Raw genomic sequence first — 23649 nt, 5'->3', positions numbered from 1 at the left:
AGTTGCGCAAATCTAGCTAACGGCTGTTAACATCGCTTGTCACTTGTTGCTAATATATATGAATATTTGTTGGGTAACTGTATATGTAAATGTGGGGTTTGTACGTGTTTTAGGGGGCTAGAATAATGCTCCTTCAGCCAGATAATTCCAGGCAATCTTCCACCATCTGATGGTGCAATGCGGTGTGTCTCTAAGCACATCAGAAAATGTGGGAGGATGAAAATATAATATACTGAATATAATATAATGTTCATCAGTGCCAACCGTGTAGATAAATATACATATGGTTCATTCCTACTATTCGGTGCCATTTGATTCACCTTAACATGCTATGGCATAGGTTATTTTGGGTAAAAATGGGCTAATACTTTCTGAAAGCTTGGCTCACATGGTTAACTGTTCTCTACCATTGAATACAATGACATGTATGCAGGACTAGTTGAAATTAAAATAATTTATTTTAATAATAATTAAAAATATATATGATTAAATAAAATATTAATAATTTCATTACTGTTTGTTTCCCAAATATATTAGTGTGTGTGTACATAACTTAAAGCACTTTCAGTCCATTGCCTTCTATTAATTTACAGGGCATATTTGCCACATCCAATATGGCGGACATGCTGACGTACCAAACCGCTCAATGTTGCAATATTCAACTGAAGGGAAAACATTCAAAAGGACAATGCAAAACTTCACTCTGTGATCAGCATTGATCATAGATCTATTTACGGCAGATTTTTAAGAGACAGGGAAATAATACTCATTAAAATCAAGACATGTAACAGACACTCACAGAGACACTTCTTTTAATGCTTCAGACTTTTAATTTTGCAAAAATCAGTAAATGCGAGTTGATTGTGCAGAAGAAAGTTTTACTAACAGCGTTCTTTTCATAACACATTCGGTCTGTTCTTATTAAAAGGCACAAAGCCTCTGAGACGAACCAGCTTCTGTTGATTTGACTTGTCGCTTCACTCCTTTAGTTGTGTTACAGCGATAGAAGAAATATAAAGAGATTCCAGAATGATTAGCTTAAGAAATAAGAGCATGAAAACACAAACATCAGCACACATGCACCAGTGTTTGTGACAAGTTCTTCTGTTTCAGGATTCATCGTATTTTCTTGGCGCAGACAGATGGACGGTGTACATTACACTGCACATCATCCCAACACTTGGATGCTGCAAGAACCAAAACCAACAAAAATGAAATCAGTCCAGCTCCACACCAGCTAATACCTGATACTGACTACAATAACATAAACTTTATTTCCTTATTTCAATTAAAAAATAATTAAACTGTTTACATTGATGTGAAATAAATAAAATATTCTGATATTGCGTTCACAGAATTACTAACATATGTTTCTTTCTGTCAGTAAACTTTTGTCTTTTACCATCAACCAGTCACACATCCAGCACTTTTTAGTTACCTCCATAATTTATTTGCAGGCAGTGCTGGGCACGTTGTCCGTTATTGGGCTCTCCAGGACACCAGTTTGAATAGTGGAAACGCGTCCCATCACTCCACAGCCAGACACCATTCTGAAACACAAATTTAAATAGATTCTGAACTAAAAAAGAAAAATATATAAATAAATCAAATACTAAAACACTGGGCCTTGTACAGTGAAGAACTTTAACTTTATTTCATATTTTGTTTTGTATATCTCAGAAAAAAAATATAAATTTACAGATGCAGCAGATAGTAAAAACTCTAATTGGTAAACCAAAGTAAACGTGTGGCAGGAAAAAAAAGTTTTACACTGTGAATGTGGTGTCAGCAAGGGCATGCCCAGGAACTGAAATAAAAATATTAGGCATGAAGATAGATGACAACTGGAGGAGGATAGGAGGAGAATACAAACTAAAATAATTTGTTCATTTGAAATGACGAAATAAACACCTGTTGACAATCACTGCCTCCAATCCATGCTTGTTGTTGCCTATGAGTCTTATGCAATATCAGCCACTGGATCTTATGATATTCATAGATGTTACGGACCGATGCAAGGTTTCCACCCAGGGACTGACAGTTTTTCTGCAGTGGAGATAAACAGAGATAAAAGCTGCAAAAGCAGGACTCACAACCAAAAGGATGCAAAACATAACAAAATAACCCCAGTGATTACCTCAGCTCGAGCCCAAGTCATGGGTGTGGGAATGTAGATGAAATAGCGTCCTTTGTAGCGAGACCAACCAGAACAATATCTGTACCTCCTAATCACGCAGCTCCATGCTGAAAATAGTCTCCAGTTAAAGGGTTATGATATAGACTTTAATAGCAACATACTATAACATTGTGAGTCTTGGCCGAGGGTAAATTAAAACCTGAAAAGTTTCAGTTCTCCATTTGTAACTATGTTTTGGGACTGAACCATTCTTAACTAGAAATCAAGATTTTTTTGGGAAGCTAAACACCAACACTAGTCTGAATGCAAAAAAACAGGGCAACAACATGCATCAAATGTCAGAAGAAACACCCACTGAGGGTGTTTCTGGAGGAACTGTAAGAGATTTTCATAGCATTCATTAGCTGCTGTAAAGGGTCATGTCACTGTATGCAGACGATACTCTACAATACGCTCACCATCAGCTCCAGTCAGAGTCAACACCACACAAACAAACACAATCAGTGGCAGAGTCTTCATTGTGGAGATGATGCTGATTTCTAGATTCAGTCAAGAGAACCACACGTTAGAAATATTTAACAGCAACATAATGAACATTCAATAAAAGGAAAAATGGAAGGAGTTGGTAGCAGACCTGCAGCAGAGTGATCCTCTCTTCTTTGTTCTCTCTACCAGCCTGAAGCCGCAACATTTCAAGAGAAAGCACAGCTCTTAAATAGTTACTTATTTCATCACCTCTCACTTAATGAGGAACTGACACAAGTCAACAGGCAGAGAAATACCATTATCAGATAATGCATGGTCAGGACACCAATCTACATAATCCAAAAGTTTAGTAACCAATAATGTTTGCGTTATGTAAATTATTAAACATCCATAAACTTGCAGAGTCACAATTATTAAGTTTTAATTGGCATTTTCATGCCTCAGTCCTAGTCACAGCCATAGCTGGATGTATTGTGTCCTTCTGTACATTTATTCAATTTTCATGAATCTGTTATCTCAGGAATTTCCCTCAATTTGGCACAAACATTGCCTTGGAGTCAAGGGTGAACAGATTCAAATTTGAGTGCCCAAGTTCAAAAAAACACACTGTGACCACAACTCACAGCCCATAGCAATGACACTCTTTGAACGCAGCAGCATTCACAGTAGGATGCAGCCTGACACACTTACACACACACAAAAAAAACATGAACAGCACAAGGTGTTGACCTGGCCTCCAAATTCACTGGATGCTAAATTGATAAAGGTGAGATGAGAGCATCATGTTGTGGGGGTACTACTAGCATTACATTCCAAGAATTGCAAAAAAGACCTGATGTGTTTGGCTAAGGTGCACTGTATGTAAACATCAGAATTAATTTGTACATCTCAGAGTGTTACAGTTTTTTCATTTACATATTTTATGCATAGTTTTCACTGTTTCACTAGTGACACTGCATTTTGTATATTCTGCATCACTGTGGAAGAGCTGCTTAAACTATGGGTAGATGCTTAGAGATAGAGATGTTAGGAAATGTTGAAACACTCTGGTTTGGTTATGACCAACCAGAGTGTGTCTGTTGCCTGTCATTCTTTTTGACACCAAAGAACAAACAGAAAAACCACAACTTCAGTTTTTGCTGCAATGTCTGTTGAATATTCTTATGGCCCAATTCAGTATGAGAAGAAGTTGAGGCATCCAGCATGTTCATGGCTACAAGTTCCATGTCTGTCCATCTCTAGTCTGGTGTATCCCCCCTGAATTCCTCTGAATATTTGGATTTCATTCACATCAGAGTCATTTAGTTGTAAACTAATTTAACTACACGTCTCTTAGATGACCTGTAAGGATACTGTTACTCTTCTGTCCATCACCACATTAGTCCAGCAGCACTTTACAAGAGCAACAGGGCGACTTCACACCAACTTTCCAGGGTAGTCCACCCACGGGAGCATACGGATGTCCCATTTAGGATTATAAATATCTGGGGGTTCACATTGATAATAGACTGGACTGGGGAAAGAACACAGATGCCCTACACAGAAAGGGCCAGAGCTGCCGATATTTTCTGAGGTGGTTGAGGTCCTTTAACATCTGCAGGACTATGCTCAGGATGTTCTATGAGTTGAATAGACAGTGGTGTCAGATAGGAGAATGCCTCACAAGGTGAAAGCCATCCTGGACAATGAGTCGAACCCACTCCATGACGTGCTGGCCAGACACAGGAGTTCTTTCAACACCAGACTGATCACACCACCATGCACCACAGAGCGTCACAGGAAATCATTCCTGCCGGTGGCCATTAGCCTGTACAACTCCTCACTCTGAGGGTGTACAACCCATGTTATTTATTTTATGTGCAATAATTTATGTTCACCTCATCTCATATACCAGTACACATTCCCGGTATACTAGGGGACTCTGGTCTTACTATGTGCAATAATGTTTATAACTTTAATCCATGTTTGTAACTATACTGACCGTGAGTTTGTGCAGTAAGACATGCATGACTATTTTCATACACTTGTATATATTTCTCACCATGTGCAATTATTTTTTCTCTGTAGAGCAATAACTCGGAACACAGGTTCACTTCACTTATACCTATACATATTGTTATATATATATTTCCTATATTTTTTACATTCTCTTACTTATTGTTATTGTCTCTTACTTATTCTGATCTTTGTTCTTAACACTGGTACACTTTGGGTTGGAGCTGCTGTAACGAAAAGTAATTTCCCCCTGCAATCAATAAAGTAATTCTGATTCTGATTCTTCCTCAATCTTATGAGTGTCTTCTAGTTATTTTTTAAAATTTGGTACATATGCTTACTTTGATTACAATTCATCAGCCAAAGGTGTCCACAACTCAGGATAAAGGGCCTCCGACACAAGTCCCATGGTTGTCGTCCATAACTCAGCTTGTGAACACAAGAACATCAGCAATATTTAAATGTGGTTGCAACAGTAACCAGTTACCACATAGACCACACCACAACTCAGTCAGACAGTACCCAGTTCACCAACACTTCTCTTTCTTGTCCTCTTACTGCTCATTGCTCCAGTATCTCACTCGCTATGTTTACATGCACTTGAAGAAAAACAAATTACTGCCTTAATTCAACTCTATCTGGACAACTTAAGTGCATGTAAATGCATTACTTTGACTAATATCTGAGTTCTCCTTATCCGACTAAGACACCCAGATAATGTGATTGGAAAACGTTTTTCCCCGGCATGTATACGCCTTAATCAAAGTAAAACTAGACAATATGTGTGCGCATGCTCCACAACTGCTGCCATGTGAGTTTGGAACAAAAACATCCAAGAAAGCCGGTTGCAGAAAAAGAAGGTAAACGGAGTTGATGGAAGAACCATAAGGGTTAGCGCCATCTTATCTGAACCATAAGTAGCGTGCGCATTATGTACAAGATTAAAAAGCTGTGCTATTATCCATCTTGTTGTTTGAAATGCCGGTTATATGACAAAATAGGACAACCTGGATAGGAGCCGTATTAACCCGCTGAAAAGACATTACTAGTTACTAGTTACTAGTTAATGAGTAAGTGAGTTAGTAACTGAATTACTCCACTATAAAAGTAACTAGTTAGCAGGGACAGTAACTATTGCATTACTCTTCTTTTCACAATAATTTTTTTTGTGTGGAACTTGCAGATACCAAGAGCTGGGATGATATGGAGTGTAATGCACGCCGTCCATCTGTCTGCGCCATGAAAATGGGATAAGTTTTGAAACAGAAGACTGTCTCACAAACACAGGTGGATGTGTGCTGATGTTTGTGTTTTCATGCTCTTATTTCTTAAGCTAATCACTCTGGAGCCTCTTTATATTTCTTCTATCGCTGTAACGCAACTAAAGGAGTGAAGCGACAAGTCAAATCAACAGAAGCTGGATTGTCTCAAAGGCTTTGTGCCTTATAATAAGAATAGACTGAATGTGTTACGAAAAGAACGCTGTCAGCAAAACTTCCTTGTATTTACTGATTTTTGGAAAATAAAAAGCCTGAAGCATTGAAACAAGTTTCTCTGTGTGTTACATGTCTTGATTTTAATGAGTATTATTTCCCCGTCTCTTTAAAGTTTGCCCTCCATAGATTAATAATCAATGCTCATGACAGTGACTGAGGTATTTACACAGCTCTCACAGCGGGAGGTCCGACCTGGGACTTTTGCCAATGTGAAAGCACCAAAGGCGGGTTGAACCGGGGTTTTTGATGTGAAAGCCGTGTATGTCTACCAGTTGGGGTCTGATGTACAATAAATATTAAAAGTTCTGTGAAAGTACGTGTCTATACAATTCTGTTCTATGCAACTGGCTTGTGAATAATTATTATGTTGTCTCCATGGGCTCAGTCTTCCTCTTCATCTGCTAATCTGTGTTTGTCATGGGAGACTTAATCTGACTGAAACTAAATGCAGAAGAATAGACCAATACCATGACAAAACAAATAAAAATCAAATCAAACAATGGTTGTAAGACGAATTACTTTATGCCAATACCTGCTTTGTTGTTATATTCACTTATTACATACCAGAAAAATTCAACAGTGGGTTAAAACCTAGTTAGTGTTTTTTATGTATGTGTGCCAGCATCAGTCATGGCTACAAGTTCCATGTCTGTCCATCTCTAGTCTGGTGTATCCCCCCTGAATTCCTCTGAATATTTGAATTTCATTCACATCAGAGTCATTTAGTTGCAAACTAATTTAACTCCACGTCTCTCAGATGACATGTAGAAATACTGTTACTCTTCTCTCCATCACCACATTAGTCTTAGGCAGCACATTGCAGGAGCAACACGGTGACTTCAGATCAACTTTCCAGGATAGTCCACCCACAGGAGCATACGGATGTTCCATTGTTTCTCAGTGTCCTCTGGTTATTTTTTTAAAATTAGGTACATATGCTTACTTTGATTACAATTCCTCAGCCAAAGGTGTCCACAACTCAGGATAAATGGCCACACAAGAGGAACACCAGAATATCAGCAATATTTAAATGTGGTTGCAACAGTAACCAGTTACCACATAGACCACACCACAACTCAGTCAGACAGTACCCAGTTCACCAACACTTCTCTTTCTTGTCCTCTTGCTCCTCACTGCTCCAGTATCTCACTCACTATGTTTACATGCAGGTGAAGAAAAATTAATTACTGCCTTAATCCGACTGTAACTGGACAATTTATGTGCATGTAAATGTGTTACTTTGACTCATATCTGAGTTCTTATCCAACTAAGACATCCAGATAATGGAAATAGTTTTTCCCTGGGATGTATATGCCTTAATTGACGTAAAACTAGACAATACGTATGCGCATGCTCCACAACTGCTGCCATATGAGCTTGAAACAAAAACATCCAAGAAAGCCGGTTGCAGAAAAAGAAGGTAAACAGAGTTGGTGGAAGTAGCGCACGCATTATGTACAACATTAAAAAGCTCTGCTATTATCCATCTTGTTGTTTGAAATGCCGGTCTGCTGCATGAACCAATCCAATTGTGTATTATGTGATATAATAGGTCAACCTCGGCAGGAGGCGTATTCACCCGCTGAAAAGACACATATCGCCACCTAGTGTGGAGGCGGAGGACATGTTCCCGTCAGTTACTTTCTCTGTAGCACGTAAACTGAGACAAGGACCACATGCAGAAGATGGAGTTTTGCGCACAGCTCATTTAAGCTGTGCATGTAAACGATGTGACTGACCATGTGACCGATCTTTGTTAGCAGAGATCTGAGAAACTGTCCATTCTTTGTTTGCTGTCAACACACTGTTGACCAAGAGTTAGCAAGTTCTGCTAATAGGCCCATATGACGTCTACTTTCTTCTCTTTCCCACCGAGCACCTGTCCTCTTATTTCTTATCCAATTCCTTCTTCTACTGCTACTGCTACTACTATATAACATGTTAAGAGTGATGTTTACCTGTCTCCATCTCCCTTTCTCTGAACTGAATTGAACTGGTCCCCTCTGACTCTCATTGTCTTATCTCAGAGCAACAAATGTAGCCAATAAGGACACAGGTGGACGAGGGATTTAAGCCTTCCAACTCACTTCCACGACTAAAGTAATAAGTAAGTAATAAAGCAAATCACCCAGTTGTACTTTACATCAATTTATTAAGATCAGATGGGAGGATTGAAAATCAGGTTACTTAAACCATATATGCCATTTAGACACCCTCATCGCACTTCCTATAGGGGGCAGTGTTTCCTGTGAGCCTAGACAAGTATTGCATGAAATATGAGATGAGATTGCAACAAATTGAAATAATTCACTTCAGTCATGTCTCTGGAAGAAAATCCCATCCTCAAGTTTCCTCCTATTTCTAAACGGAGCTTTTCCCTTCTAGGAAACCCAGAACCGCAAGAATAGAAGACTGGTACATGATAATATAACAAAAATGAAATGACTAAACAGTGTAGCAAAGACCAAATCAAATCAGAGCTGAAATTCCCAACTAGTAAAACATTTATTATGTCTTAATGTGTGTTGTTCTGAGTTAGCTGGTCGTTGGTTTGATAAAGTTCCTCTGAGGCTAGTGAGATACAGGGAAATTCAGAATCAGAACCAGAATCTGAATTATTTTATTGATCCCAGGGGGAAATTACTTTTCGTTCAATGTAATCAGCATTGATCATGAATCTATGTAGGGCACACTTTTAAGAGACAGGGAAATAATACTTATTAAAATCATAACATGTAACACACACTCATCAAAACACTTCTTTCAATGCTTCAGGCTTTTTATTTTGCAAAAATCAGTAAATACAAGGAAGTTTTGCTAACAGCGTTCTTTTCATAACACATTCAGTCTGTTCTTATTAAAAGGCACAAAGCCTCTGAGACAATCCAGCTTCTGTTGATTTTACTTGTCGCTTCACTCCTTTAGTTGCGTTACAGCGATAGAAGGAATATTAAGAGGTTCCAGAGTGATTTACTTAAGAAATAAGAGCATGAAAACACAAACATTAGCACACATCCACCAGTGTTTGTGACAAGTTCTTCTGTTTCAGGATTCATTGTATTTTCTTGGCGCAGACAGATGGAAGGCGTATATAACACTGCACATCATCCCAACACTTGGACCCTGAAAGAACCAAAAAACAACAAAATATGAATCAGTCCAGCTCCATAGTAACGCAAACTGACAACGTCAACACAGACAATATTTCATTATTTCAATTAAAAGAATTCAAATTTAACTGTTTACATTGATGTTTAATAAAATATTCTGATCAGATATGTGCATTAATAACGTTACTAACACATGTTTCTCAATCAATCAAGTTTTGTCTTTCACCATTTATCAGTTGAACCAGTCAGACATCCAACACTGTTTATGTGTCTATTTACCTCCATAATTAATTTCTATGCAGCGCTGTACATGGTTATAGTGAGAAGGCTCTCCACGACACCAGTTTGAATAGTGGAAAGGTGTCCCATCACTCCACAGCCAGATATTCTCCTAGATTTAAATACATCCTCAATTAAAAAAATAAATAAATGTATTCAAATACTTGACAAACACCGAACAGTGATGGAAGCTCAAATTTGTCTCATATTGTCTCTGTATATCTTTTAAAAAAGTATTCATTTACCGATGTAGCAGATATTAATAAAAATCCAAATGATTTTTGGTGTTACTGTAAAACTTCAGTTACACTGTGAATGTGGCGTCAGCAGAGGGCGTTCACAATAACTGAAATAAATGAAGATGCATGAAGATAGATGACACCTGGAGGAGAATACGAGGAGGTGGTGGTTACAAACTACAATAATCTGTTCATTTGAAATGATGAAATACATACCTCTTGGGCATCACTGCCTCCAACCCAGGATTCTGGATAATCATAAGTGCTACTCCATATCACCTTCTGGATCGCTTGGTACTCAAAGACATCACGGACCGATGCAAGGTTTCCACCCAGGGACTGACAGTTTCTCTGCAGCGGAGATAAATAGAGACAAATGAGAGTTATCAAAACTAAAAGAAGGAATCACAGCCAAGACATAACAAAATAAATCCAGTGATTACCTCAGCTCTAGCCCAAGTCATGTGGGTAGGAATGAAGATGAAACAGCGTCCATTGTACTCAGACCAACCAGGGCAATGTGTGGACCTCTTGATCAGTTGGCTCTTTGCTGAAAATAGACTCCATTTAAAGGTTTGTGATATCTACTTTTATAGCAACAACCATTCTTAACTAGTGATTTCTGTAAAGCTAAACACCAACACTAGTCTGACTGCCTCAAATGTCAGTAGAAAACTTTGACAAATACCCAAATAACCACTGACCAATGTGAATATCACTGGACTTTGCTTCTGGAGGAGCTGGAAGAGATTTTCACAGCATTCATTAGCTACTGCAACAAGTCTCATGTTACTGTATGCAGACAATACGCTACAATATACTCACCATCAGCTCCAGTCAGAGTCATCACCACACAAACAATCACAATTACTGGCAAAGTCTTCATTGTGGAGATGATGCTAATTTCTAGCTTCAGTCAAGGAAAGCAAACATGTTAGAAATATTTATCACCAACATGATGAACATTTGATAAAGGAAAAGACGATAAGAGTTGATAGCAGACCTGCAGCAGAGTGATCCTCTCTTCTTCTTCCTCTGTGCCAGACTGAAGCCACAACATTTCAAGAGCACGGACAGCTCTTAAATACAGTTCATCACCTCTCGTCGCTCTCTGGTTGTGTGAGTATAGACCAACACCATAATTAAACAAATACAATTCAAACAAAGGTTTATTGTTTCCACTGTGTCAGTTGCAAATATTGACATACTGTATAGCTAATTGTAAATTTACAAAGCGGATTGGGATGTTGTTTTATTCATTTATTACATACCACAGAAATTCAACAGTAGGTTAAAGCCTAGTTAATTATTTTTATGTCTGTGTGCCAGCAACAGTCATGACTATAAGTTGCATTATCTGTCCATCTCTAGTCTGGTGTATCCACCTTTAATTCCTCTGAATATTTGGATTTCATTCACATCAGAGTCATTTAGTTGCAAACTAATTTAACTCCACGTCTCTCAGATTACCTGTACGGATACTGTTACTCTTCTGTCCATCACCACATTAGTCTGGCAGCACTTTGAAAGAACAACAGGGCGACTTCAGACCAACTTTCCAGGGTAGTCCACCGACAGGAGCATATGGATGTTCCATTCTTTCTCAATCTTATGAGTGTCTCCAGGTTATATCTTTAAATTTGGTACATATGTTTACATTGATTGATGACAGTTCATCAGTCAAAGGTCGAGGGGTGGCCAACACAAGTCCCGTGGTTTTGCCAATATGTTTTAGTCCATAACTCAGCTTGTCAACACAAGAATATCAGCAATATTTAAATAGACCACACCACAACTCAGTCAGACAGTACCCAGTTCACCTGCAGTTCTCTTTCTTGTCCTCTTACTCCTCACTGCTCCAATGTCTCACTCACTATGTTTACATGCAGGTGAATAAACAAACAAGTTCTTGCCTTAATCCAAATCCAAACAAAAACTCCAACCTTGGACACAGGTGGACGAGGGATTTAAGCCTCCCACTTCGCAGATTCCTTTTTTCTGAACAAAATGATACTGCTTGTTGATTCTAGTGTTCACTCATGCACATATTTACTTTCTTTCTCGCACACGGTGATAGTGTGGTAGATTTTATGAGACTGTGGCCAGTCACGACTCAGCAATGACATTATATAAGTGTTCACACACATTAGTGTATTTAGATACAGCCTGTTTTTATACCAATCCAGAAAACTTAGCATTTTGTCACTGTTTAAGTTTTTGACTGTGCTTGTAAGAGGGAATATATTTAATATGTGATACAACAGCTTCAGAAGTCCCAGTAGGTACACACAACTCAACTCAAAGTCTTTTATGGTCAGCATTACAGTTTGTGGTCTGAATGGTCACTATTATGTCTGATGGATTCTACCGAACAAACACAAAATCAACAGTAGTGAAGTTACAACATCAACCAACCCTCCCTCACTAAATACTCTGGAAACAGACGTGTTTACTGATCAGTTGGAAACAGATGTCTGACCCATCTTCACCACTTTATACTCTGTAACAGCACCACTGGCAAAATGTCAAGTTAAAGACTTGAACTGTTTGTTGTCTTTCCCCTTAAGACACGGTGAGACACTGTGGAGGGAACAGTGTCACATGAGCTCTTCTCTGACCACATCTGTCTTGGTGTCATATTTCATAACTTTTCGTAAGAGCAGAGTTTTTTTTTTCTGTATTGTATCAAAAACATCACAAATGATTTCCAAAATAAGTGTTACCATGCCCATATTCGGATAGGAATAATAATGATAACAATACCTCTTCATAATTTTGTAAAAATCATCTCTTTAAGGGTTTCCCAAAACAACCCATGCACAGGTAAGTACACAAATGAATACAGGCACAATGTAATGAAAAAGTAACACATTTATTTCACATTCTTCACAATAAAATCTTTCTATTAAGTTATTCATCTAAAACATTTATATAGTACACCATGTAATCTTCAGTAGTCACACCCTGAGGATCTGGTTGGTAGAGAGCGCCAACGCCACCATTGGTTTGGAGGTCTGGCCTATTAAACACAAACCAAACTGTCCTTCAACAAAACTGCAAACTCAAAGCAAACAAAAGAGAAGAACGAAAAAAAAAAAAAACGAACATGCAAAAGTTTGGCAGATCCCCTCAAAGGCAATAAACAAAAAAAAAAAACACCCTCACCTAACAAGTTGGGGCTGAACTTACTAAAATCACCGTAATCACTGCATTTATAGGGTTTGTGAATTTTCAGAGCGGCCGTACTACCACTATTAATCATAGGACAAGTATATAAGTATATGCAAGTATAGAGTAAGAGATATAAAAAATAGGTAGAAAGAGGAAAGGCAGGGCAACCGGCCACTCGGCACGCTGTTAGAACACTAGCCCTGCAAGCAGCTATGGCGGCAGCGACAGCCTACAGGTACAGGAAGAAATCCCGCACATGCCAGCCCAACACGCGACCTGGGGACTGAACCCACAGCGCCTACCGACCAGGTTCCAATGTCTCAGAGCTGCACGCCGGCCACACGCTTGGGGAGAGGTGAGAGACCCACACACCGTACAGCGGGCTATATAAACCTGTCTGCATTAGCAGCTCATGATGCGGCCGCCCTACAGGTGCATGTAAGGGACGTGTCATTCCTAACGAGACTCTTTCACACCAACCCTGAGGAAACACAACATGTAAACAACCACCCGGTTACATTCGTAAAGGGAATTGATGAATCAGATCGATAAGCAGAAACGATAATGGCTCGAAGAACTCACCTTTACTGTTCTTGTTTGCAAAATTGAAAGACTGAACCACTGAAACAAGTATCTCTGTGCCTGTGTGTTACGTATGCAAGAGTATTAGGGATAGCCATGGGAAAACAAATTAGAGGAGGTAGATTTGTTTTTCATCAGGCACTTTTAAGGCAATTTCAAGACACAAAATCTCAATTTCGAGAATAAAGTCAAACTTTTGAGAAAAGGTCGAAATACATAAAGTAGACCTCCAAACCGGAATATGGTACTGCCAATCCTCTGCGGATACAATATTGGGGTTTAATTAATAATTAATAGTATTAATTTAAAATTTTATTGTGATTATTTTTTCAGTTATATCGTATGAAATATTGTATTTTGTATTGAACTGTTGCATATCAGAAGTCTCCGAGACAACCCTACTTCTGTTATCAGGACTTGTCGTTTCTCTTCTTTAGTGGCGTTACAGTAATATTTAAGCCTCCCACCTCACAGATTCCTTTGTTCTGAACAAAGAGATGCTGCTTGTTGATTCTGGTGTTCACTCATGCACATATTTACTTTCTTTCTCGCACACGGTGATAGTGTGGTAGATTTTATGAGACTGTGGCCAGTCACGACTCAGCAATGACATTATATAAGTGTTCACATACATTAGTGTATTTAGATACAGCCTGTTTTTATACCAATCCAGAAAATTTAGCATTTTGTCACTGTTTAAGTTGTTGACTGTGCTTGTAAGAGTAGATATTTAATAAGTGATACAACAGCTTCAGAAGTCCCAGTAGGTACACACAACTCAACTCAAAGTCTTTTATGGTCAGTATTACAGTTTATGGTCTGAATGGTCACTATTATGTCGGATGGATTCTACCGAACAAACACAAAATCAACAGAAGTGAAGTTACAACATCAACCAACCCTCCCTCACTAAATACTCTGGAAACAGACGTGTTTACTGATGAGTTGGAAACAGATGTCTGACCCATCTTCACCACTTTATACTCTGTAAGCAGCACCACTGGCAAAATGTCAAGTTAAAGACTTGAACTGTTTGTTGTCTTTCCCCTTAAGACACGGTGAGAAACTGTGGAGGGAACAGTGTCACATGAGCTCTTCTCTGACCACATCTGTCCGTGTCATATTTCATACCATTTCGTAAGAGCAGTTTTTTTTTTCTGTATTGGTTCAAAAACATCACAAATGATTTCCAAAATAAGTGTTACCATGCCCATATTCGGATAGGAATAATAATGATAACATTACCTCTTCATCATTTTGTAAAAATCATCTCTTTATTTTTTTTTTTTTTTTTTTTTTTGTCTGCATTTGTCTGCATAGTTGAACACCACAGGGTGTCAACATTATATGAGGTTCATGCAGTTATATTCTTGCAGCTGAAAGCTTTATTACTTCAGTGCGTGAGTGTGACCATCACCAGCCCTCCCTGAGAACTGTCCTGTTGATCTTTATTGAGTGTAGTGACCTTGTGTGGCAGGGAGGGCAGTGCTACACCTCAGTGGATAGAGGGGGGGAACAAAGGAAAGAAAAGATGTAGAAGGATGGACAGTGGAGGAGATACATGTGGTGCTAGTAGGAACTAGTGGAGAGCAGGGTTCTGTGCTTCCCAAGTCACCTCACTCAAGTATGACTGGGTACAGTCATCTCTGGAGAGATGAGAGAGTCCAGGGGGGTAAGGGTGTCCCAATGGAAGGAGAGAAGTCTGCCATAGGGCATGTAGTGATAGAGTGAAAACAATAATCCAGCCCTTAATAGCCGGGACTCATCAATTCTTTTTGATGTGATCCAGCACGGGCTGGCAGGTGACAACACACATGCATGTGGGCATTCCCTAAATATGAGTGAGACCATTACCAGGGCCCAGAGTCAGGTCAGAAGCCCCAGCGCCCGAGAACCTCCACCCCAGTGTGGGGCGCATGGGCGACAGGACCAGAGAACCACCGTAGCCACGGGGCAAGCCACACCCCAGCGCAGATGGCGAGCGACGACCAACACCCCCAGACTGACCAAGCGAGCACAAGTCGGTGCAGGCCAGAGCAGCCCCCCATACCCCCCACACCCCCCAGCCACCGCAGCCCGTCCACCCACCGCCGCCAACACCCCCCCCAAAGACCCCACCCCCCGCCCGCAGGGCAGCCATGGACACCTCTCCAGCCGAGAGGACTCCTCCAGGAGCCCAGCAAAGCCCCCGCAGACGGGCACCAGCCAAGCGCCAAACCAGGGACGGGCCATCCGAGCAGGGGGGCCAAGGTGCCGGCCCCATGCCCCTGGCGCACCCAGGCCAGGGAGACCACGGGAAGAGGGAACCCCCATCCGCCAGGGAGAGACCCCAGCCCCCCATCGAAGGGAGAGGGAGAGCACCAAGCCACCCGAACCAGTCGATACCGGAACAACCGGGCACCCAAGGGAGCCGCCACAAACCCGTCGCCACGCAGCACCAGGAGACAAAGCCAGGCCAAGAGGACACCAGAGAACCTAGGTAGATACCCCTGCCAACCGCCGTGGGGCCACAGACCGCCAGCCCAAGATCCACCTGCTAGCGGAGGACCAGGCCCCCCAAGCCGTGCCAAGGGATAATGAAAAGTGACAGTGTCCCTATTACTGTGCTTCCTCAGTCCCTGATGAGGAAGCAAGCCCCTACACCGTGACCCTGTGACCCTGGATGTGGTGTGGTGCATTAAGACAGGGGGCAAACAGGAGGGTCAGGAGGGTCAGAGGACTGCAGCACACTACTGTCCTGCAGCCTGCCCTGACCCTGACCGATCCTGGGTGGATCATCTCTTTAATGGTTTCCCAAAACAACCCATGCACAGGTAAGTACACAAATGAATACAGGCACAATGTAATGAAAAAGTAACACATTTATTTCACATTCTTCACAATAAAATCTTTCTATTAAGTTATTCATCTAAAACATTTATATAGTACACCATGTAATCTTCAGAAGTCACACCCTGAGGATCTGGTTGGTAGAGAGCGCCAACGCCACCATTGGTTTGGAGGTCTGGCCTATTAAACACAAACCAAACTGTCCCTCAACAAAACTGCAAACTCAAAGCAAAGAAAAAAGAAGAACGAAAAAAAAAAAACTAACATGCAAAGGTTTGGCAGATTCTCTCAAAGGCAATAGACAAAAAAAAAAAAAACACCCTCACCTAACAAGTTGGGGCTGTACTTACTAAAATCACCGTAATCACTGCATTTATAGGGTTTGTGCATTTTCAGAGCGGCCGTACTACCACTATTAATCATAGGACACGAGCCAAGTATAGAGTAAGAGATAAAAAAATAGGTAGCAAGAGGCAAGAGGAAAGGCAGGGCAACCGGCCACTCGGCACGCTGTTAGAACACTAGCCCTACAAGCAGCTATGGCGGCAGCGACAGCCTACAGGTACAGGAAGAAATCCCGCCCAACACGCGACCTGGGGACTGAACCCACAGCGCGTACCGACCAGGTTCCAATGTCTCAGAGCTGCACGCCGGCCACACGCTTGGGGAGAAGTGAGAGACCCACACACCGTACAGCGGGCTATATAAACCTGTCTGCATTAGCAGCTCATGATGCGGCCGCCCTACAGGTGCATGTAAGGGACGTGTCATTCCTAACGACACTCTTTCACACCAACCCTGAGGAAACACAACATGTAAACAACCACCCGGTTACATTCGTAAAGGGAATTGATGAATCAGATCGATAAGCAGAAACGATAATGGCTCGAGGAACTCATCTTTACCGTTCTTGTTTGCAAAATTGAAATACTGAACCACTGAAACAAGTATCTCTGTGCCTGTGTGTTACGTATGCATGAGTATTAGGGATAGCCATGGGAAAACAAATTAGAGGAGGTAGATTTGTTTTTCATCAGGCACTTTTAAGGTAATTTCAAGACACAAAATCTCAATTTTGAGAATAAAGTCAAACTTTTGAGAAAAGGTCGAAATACATAAAGTAGACCTCCAAACCGGAATATGGTACTGCTAAATACTCTGCGGATACAATATTGGGGTTTAATCAATAATTAATAGTAATAATTTAAAATTGTATTGTGATTATTTTTCAGTTATATTGTATAAAATATTGTATTTTGTATTGAACTTTTGCACGTCAGAAGTCTCTGAGACAACCCTACTTCTGTTATCAGGACTTGTTGCTTCTCTTCTTTAGTGGCGTTACAGTAATAAAAGAAATATAAAGAGCCTCCAGGTTAGGAAATATGTGGGTTATGAAAACTCAAACACTGGGCCATGTCTAACAGTGTTTCTTGTTTTGACGGGTTCCTCATGCTTCTGTGTTCAGGTCTACTGACGAAGACAAATGCCGCACCACTAATTCTCCTCGCTGTGGATTGTTGAATGTTTGAGAAACAGAAGACGAACACTGACAATATTTAATTCATTCAGTAACAGAAGACGCCAGGGAAAGACCTCATCTGGCCCCCAAACCTTCCTCTATCCTCATGTGGCAAAAAAGTAGTCAGAAAGAATTAATTTATCTCATTAAGGGTTATTATAGCTATCAGGAGGTCAAAGGTTTGCACCCCACTCCACATCTTGAACAAGTCTGTTCTGATTGAGATTAAAATCTATGTAATGATATGAAGATCATATAAAATAATCCATAAGTTAAATTCATGTTGTTCAGTACATGGAGCTCAAAACTCATTTTAACCATCACTTTCAGTCAGTGTTGATAGTGATAGTTGTTGGTTTGAATCATCCCTCCAGGTGTGCTGTATTGACAGAGAAAGTTGATGTTTAACAGTTGGACTAAATGAGTTTAGCACCACTCATTAACATAGTATGGAACAATGTACATGTTCATTTTCTTTTACTGGATTAAATTTATGATTCTGACCAATAAAATGAAATGTCATCAGGTACAAATCGCTGGCCTGGAAGAAGATGGAGTGATACTGAGCAGGATTGGAGTTCTTGATACACCAATACACAACACGCTACAGTTTAGAGTTTAAATGAGGTCTGTAGGTGAAAGTATGCTTGAGCAGTAGACGTTTGAAAAACTTTTTTTTCCCCCCGTCCGTCCCATTCATTTCAATGCAAAACTTTGTATTTTGTAGAGAAAATACTTAGCACACCGATCCTGATCAAACGGCACATTTTGATATATTAGAGATTAAAAAGCAGAGGAAGAGCAAAAATTAAAAAAAACAAAACAAAAAAAAACATAAGAGAAAGAAACACGCAGTATAACACTAGTGCCTCAGTGTGTTGCCCCGGGGGCCTAATAATAATTATCATTTTTAAAGCTCAGTTCCAACAAGAAATCCTCCGAGTTACATACAGTAAGGGTTTTTTCTGGATGCAAATTTAATACAATTCAAAGTTTTTTGCAGAGACACAAAAGTTATTACTTTATCAGAAAGTCTTCTGGTGGACGACTGTCTGCCTCTAAAGTTAACCCTAACTGTTACCAAATACATGGATTGCCATGTCAAACTATCCTAAATAAAGAACAATTTTTCACACAGTATCTGGTCTCTGCATCGTTTTTCTATCCCGGGAACTATTTTCTTTTGTTTTCCTCCCTTCATTTCCTGGTTAACACCTTGGGAGGCAACACTAACCCTAACCCTAGCCCTAGCCTAACCTCGCCTGATGAAAAATAAAAAAGCAGAAGAATAAGTACAGATGACACACATTACAAACAGAGGAGGAGACATTGGGGTCCTGCAATGAGCCTAACTGACCAACAGGTGGAGTCAAAATAAAGGAAACCATGTTGCAAATAATTCACTTCAGTCATGTCTCTGAAAGAATATCCATGGTAACATCCTAAAGTGACCTCCTATTTCTAGATAGAAGCGCACCATTATGACCTTTTCCCTTTTAGAACACCCAGAGCCATTGGAATAGAAGACTGGTACATGATAATAGAACAAACATGAAATAACTAAACAATGAAAGTGTATCAAAGACCAAAACAACATGAACAACATAAACGATCTAGTTTAGTGACTTCTTCATTCCAAGAAGAACTCTACACAGTAATCACTATGAACTACTTTTAATCTCTAGTCCTGCAGTGACTGAGCTGATAAAACAAACTACAGCACCACCTTGTGGACGGATAGATGGATTACAAGCTGCCTGTCAGGGGTTGCAAGTATTACTGTAAACTCCTTGACTTTTTCTTTTAACCTATGGAAATGAACACATGTTTATTAGAACCTTCTATGTTGGCATGTGTTCCGATCCCTGAGAGGAAAATAGAAAACTTCAGTCACTGTGATGAGCATTGACCATAAAACTATGTTGGGCAGACTTTTAGGAGACAGACAAATAATACTCATAAAAACCAAGACACGTAACACACACTCACAGAGAAACTTGTCTCAATGCTTCAGGCTTTTTATTTTGCAAAAATGGGTAAATACAAGGAAGTTTTGCTAACAGCGTTCTTTTCATAACACATTCAGTCTGTTCTTATTAAAAGGCACAAAGCCTCTGAGACGAACCAGCTTCTGTTGATTTGACTTGTCGCTTCACTCCTTTAGTTGCGTTACAGCGATAGAAGAAATATAAAGAGGCACCAGAGTGATTAGCTTAAGAAACAAGAGCATGAAAACACAAACATCAGCACACATCCACCAGTGTTTGTGACAAGTTCTTCTGTTTCAGGATTCATTGTATTTTCTTGGAGCAGACAGATGGACGGCGTACATTACACTGCACATCATCCCAACACTTGGACGCTGCAAGAACCAAAACCAACAAAAATGAAATCAGTCCAGCTCCATACCAGCTAATACCTGATACTGACTACAATAACATAGACATTATTTCCTTATTTCAATTAAAAAAATAATTAAACTGTTTACATTGATGTGAAATAAATAAAATATTCTGATGAGATACTTGCGTTCACAGAATTACTAACATATGTTTCTTTCTGTATAGAGTCAATAAATTTTTGTCTTTTACCATTATCAGTTTCACCAGTCACACATCCAGCACTTTGGAATTTACCTCCATAATTCATTTGTATGCAGTTCTGTTGACCCTGAGTTGTACTGGGCTCTCCATCACACCAGTTTGTATAGTGGAAACGCGTCCCATCACTCCACAGCCAGACACCATTCTGAAACAAAGATAGACATAGACACATAGATTTTCAATTAATATATATATATATATATATATTCAAAACCTTGTAAATACTTGAAATAAAAAAGTGCCACATGACACGACAACTGGAGGAGGATAAAATGAGGCTGTGGATACAAACTAAAATAATTTAATTTAATTTAATTTATTGTCATTGTAAGTCACCATACAACATGTAGTCAACAAGCTTGTCCCAGTATATACATCACAGGCAAACACTGCAATGTTACCAGACATGCATGGGATGATTTATAATTTATTAATTTGAAATGATGAAATAAATACCTCTTCAGCATCACTGCCTCCGATCCATGTTTCTGGATGATCATGAGAACCATTCTGAATGAGATACTGGATCGCATGGTACTCGAAGATATTATGGACCGATGCAATGTTTCCACCCAGGGACTGACAGTGTATCTGTAGTGGAGACAATCAGAACAAAGTGAGAGTTGTCAAAGCAAAAGCAGGACTCACAGCCAAAGGGATACAAGACACAACAAAATAACCCCAGTGATTACCTCGGCTTTAGCCCAAGTCAAGTTAGTAGAAATGAAGATGAAACAGCGTCCATTGTACTCAGACCAGCCAGGACAATTTGTGGACCTCTTGATCAGACGACTCTTTGCTGCAAATAGACTCCACTTAAAGGTTCAATTTATAGAGCTTTTTAGCAACATAACAAAACAATTTGAGTCTTGATGAGGGTAAATTGAAACTAATAAATTGTCAGTTCTCTATTAGTAACTATGTTTTGGGACTAAAGTCAACAACATGCATCAAATGTCAGAAGAAATGTTTGAGAAATACCCACTGAGGGTGTTTCTGGAGGAGCTGTGAGAGATTTTCATAGCAGTGCGTTTACATGCAGAGCTTAATCGAGCTATGCTCAAAATTCGACTTTCTCGCTACAGTCCTTGTCCCAGTTTACATGCAGCGCAAGAAAATCGAATAACTGTTCTCCTCGTCCACACTAGGTGGCGATACGTATCTTTTCAGCGGGTTAATACCACGTAAATATGGCCCGATTTCCAGGTTGACCTATTACGTGATATAATAAACTAGAGTCGGTCATGCGGTGGACCGGCATCTCAAACAACAACCAGACGGATATTAGTAAATTTTTTAATCTTGTACGTAATGTTCGCGCTATTTCTAGTGCAGGTAAGATCTGCGCTATCCCTCAGACGGCTCCGTTTCTCTTCTTCTTCTGCGACCGGCTTTCTTGTATGTTTTTGTTCCGGGGTCACACACCCGCACAGCGCTCGTAGAGCATGCGCACACGCATTATCCGATTGAAAAGTCTGTTTCAGTACCATTATCTGGACGTCTCAATCAGATGATGAGAACTCAAATTGAGAGTTAGCTCGGAGGAGGGGTGAAGCTAGCCTCTACCCCGAATTTAATCGGAGTAACATGTTTACATGCACTTAAGTTCTCCTGTTATAGTCCGATTAAGGCAATAATTAGGTTTTTTCACCTGCATGTAAACGCACTGAGAGATAACCGTAACCGTAGATACCGTAAAGTGTCATGCCACTGTATGCAGACGGTACTCTACGATATACTCACCATCAGCTCCAGTCAGAGTCATCACCACACAAACAAACACAATCAGTGGCAGAGTCTTCATTGCGGAGATGATGCTGATTTCTAGCTTAAGAGAACCAGACATGTTAGAAATATTTATCACCCACATGATGAACATTTCATAAAGGTAAAGACAATAAGAGTTGGTAGAAAACCTGCAGCAGAATTACTTTTGTTGATCCTCCTCTCCACCAGCTTGAAGACGCAACAATTCAAGGCAAGTAACAGCTGTTAAGTATAGTTACTTATCTCCTCATCTGTTACGTGTACAGAGGGGAAGGTCTGTTTTTGTGTGTCTCTCTCTCCCTCTGTTCCTGCAAGTGGAAATTAAAAGATGACACTTGTGAGCTTCAGAGGTCACACAGTCAGAGATGGGGGAAACTATTTAAAACTCTCTTTAGCTACTTGTTTGTGCTCTTGCTCCTGCTTTGCCCCCCATACTTGTAAGGTTTGTTGTGGGAGGATAGAGCATTTAGGCTGGGGTACCCTGTACACTTGGCACTCACGTAGTTCATGTTATTACCTCACTAGTTCATGGGTTGACGCACTGGTGTGAGTTTTGTTTGATCACTTTTTTAGGGAAGATGGTCAGGCATTGTGTTTCTTTTCTTCTCATTTCAGAAAGCGATAAGCCAGACCCCATTTTCTTATACTTTTCTTTGGCACAAGGGATATGTAACATCCTACAAAATGAGGAACTGACTCAAATCAGAAGAAAAATATCATTATCAGATAAAGTAAGTTCAGAACGTTACTTCTGTTTTGAGTATGATTCAGTGTCCATCAATATTTTTTCATAGAGTTGATGGCGCTTATAATTAGAGAGTGATTTACTACAAACCTCTCAATCTGCTAATAGTTTGACAGCATGAAGCAGCCACTTATTTCACATATTTTCCCCGAAATAAACGTCAATAAAAACTATTTTAGAAAAGGAAACACAGAAAATATGATTCAAATTGGATAAGGCCATTATTCAGTAGAGATTTAAAGGTCCACAAAGTCAGCTGACCGGATTTCCTCATTGAGGTCATTTAATGGTTGAGGGGCCCTTGACCGTCGGTACCCTGGAACAGGCAGTGAACCTCTCAGTGATATAGCTGAGGCCATCAAGAGCTTTTAAGTAATATTCAGATCTATTCTAAAATGTACTGGGAGCCACTGGTGACAGCTTGAACCAGAGTGACCCTTTTTTCCTGATTCTGGTTCAAGCCTGGTATCCGAATCTTATACACTCTAAAACTGATTTATAGGTAACATGTAAATAGACTGAAACAGTAGTCCAGGCACAACAAAAATTAAACCATTTATACTGTTCTTTGGAAGATAAAATGGCTCACATTTTGGAAATGTTTTGGGTATGTTAAAAACTGGGCTGGACGACCTATGTTATTGCAGAGAGAACCAGTTGATGGTGAAATTTGCTTCATCAACTGCTG

At 40.0% G+C, this 23649-nt stretch overlaps 2 protein-coding genes across 2 annotated transcripts; both read right to left on the bottom strand.

Annotated features, from left to right (window-relative positions):
- Positions 1-810: 810 nt before the first annotated feature.
- On the bottom strand, positions 811-10770 carry LOC125005304 (ladderlectin-like). The gene is made up of 12 exons (XM_047580609.1): positions 10746-10770; positions 10568-10652; positions 10447-10482; positions 10186-10292; positions 9959-10093; positions 9504-9615; positions 9175-9237; positions 2596-2676; positions 2138-2244; positions 1912-2046; positions 1439-1550; positions 811-1187 (listed from the first exon to the last, which is right to left on the bottom strand). The coding sequence occupies exons 2-12, from the start codon at positions 10626-10628 to the stop codon at positions 1117-1119; spliced, it is 1020 nt and encodes a 339-aa protein (XP_047436565.1). The 5' UTR covers positions 10629-10652; positions 10746-10770; the 3' UTR covers positions 811-1116.
- A 9128-nt stretch (positions 10771-19898) lies between these two features.
- On the bottom strand, positions 19899-22295 carry LOC125005244 (galactose-specific lectin nattectin-like). Its single transcript, XM_047580475.1, has 5 exons — positions 22193-22295; positions 21142-21248; positions 20906-21040; positions 20483-20594; positions 19899-20208 (listed from the first exon to the last, which is right to left on the bottom strand). Exons 1-5 carry the CDS (start codon positions 22293-22295, stop codon positions 20138-20140), a joined length of 528 nt encoding a protein of 175 aa, XP_047436431.1. The 3' UTR covers positions 19899-20137.
- Positions 22296-23649: the final 1354 nt, after the last annotated feature.

This window comes from Mugil cephalus, chromosome 1 (genome assembly GCF_022458985.1).
Source record: "Mugil cephalus isolate CIBA_MC_2020 chromosome 1, CIBA_Mcephalus_1.1, whole genome shotgun sequence".
Lineage (NCBI taxonomy): Eukaryota > Metazoa > Chordata > Actinopteri > Mugiliformes > Mugilidae > Mugil > Mugil cephalus.
The sequence above is the reverse complement of the archived record's forward strand: the minus strand, read 5'-3'. Positions and strand labels throughout refer to the sequence as shown.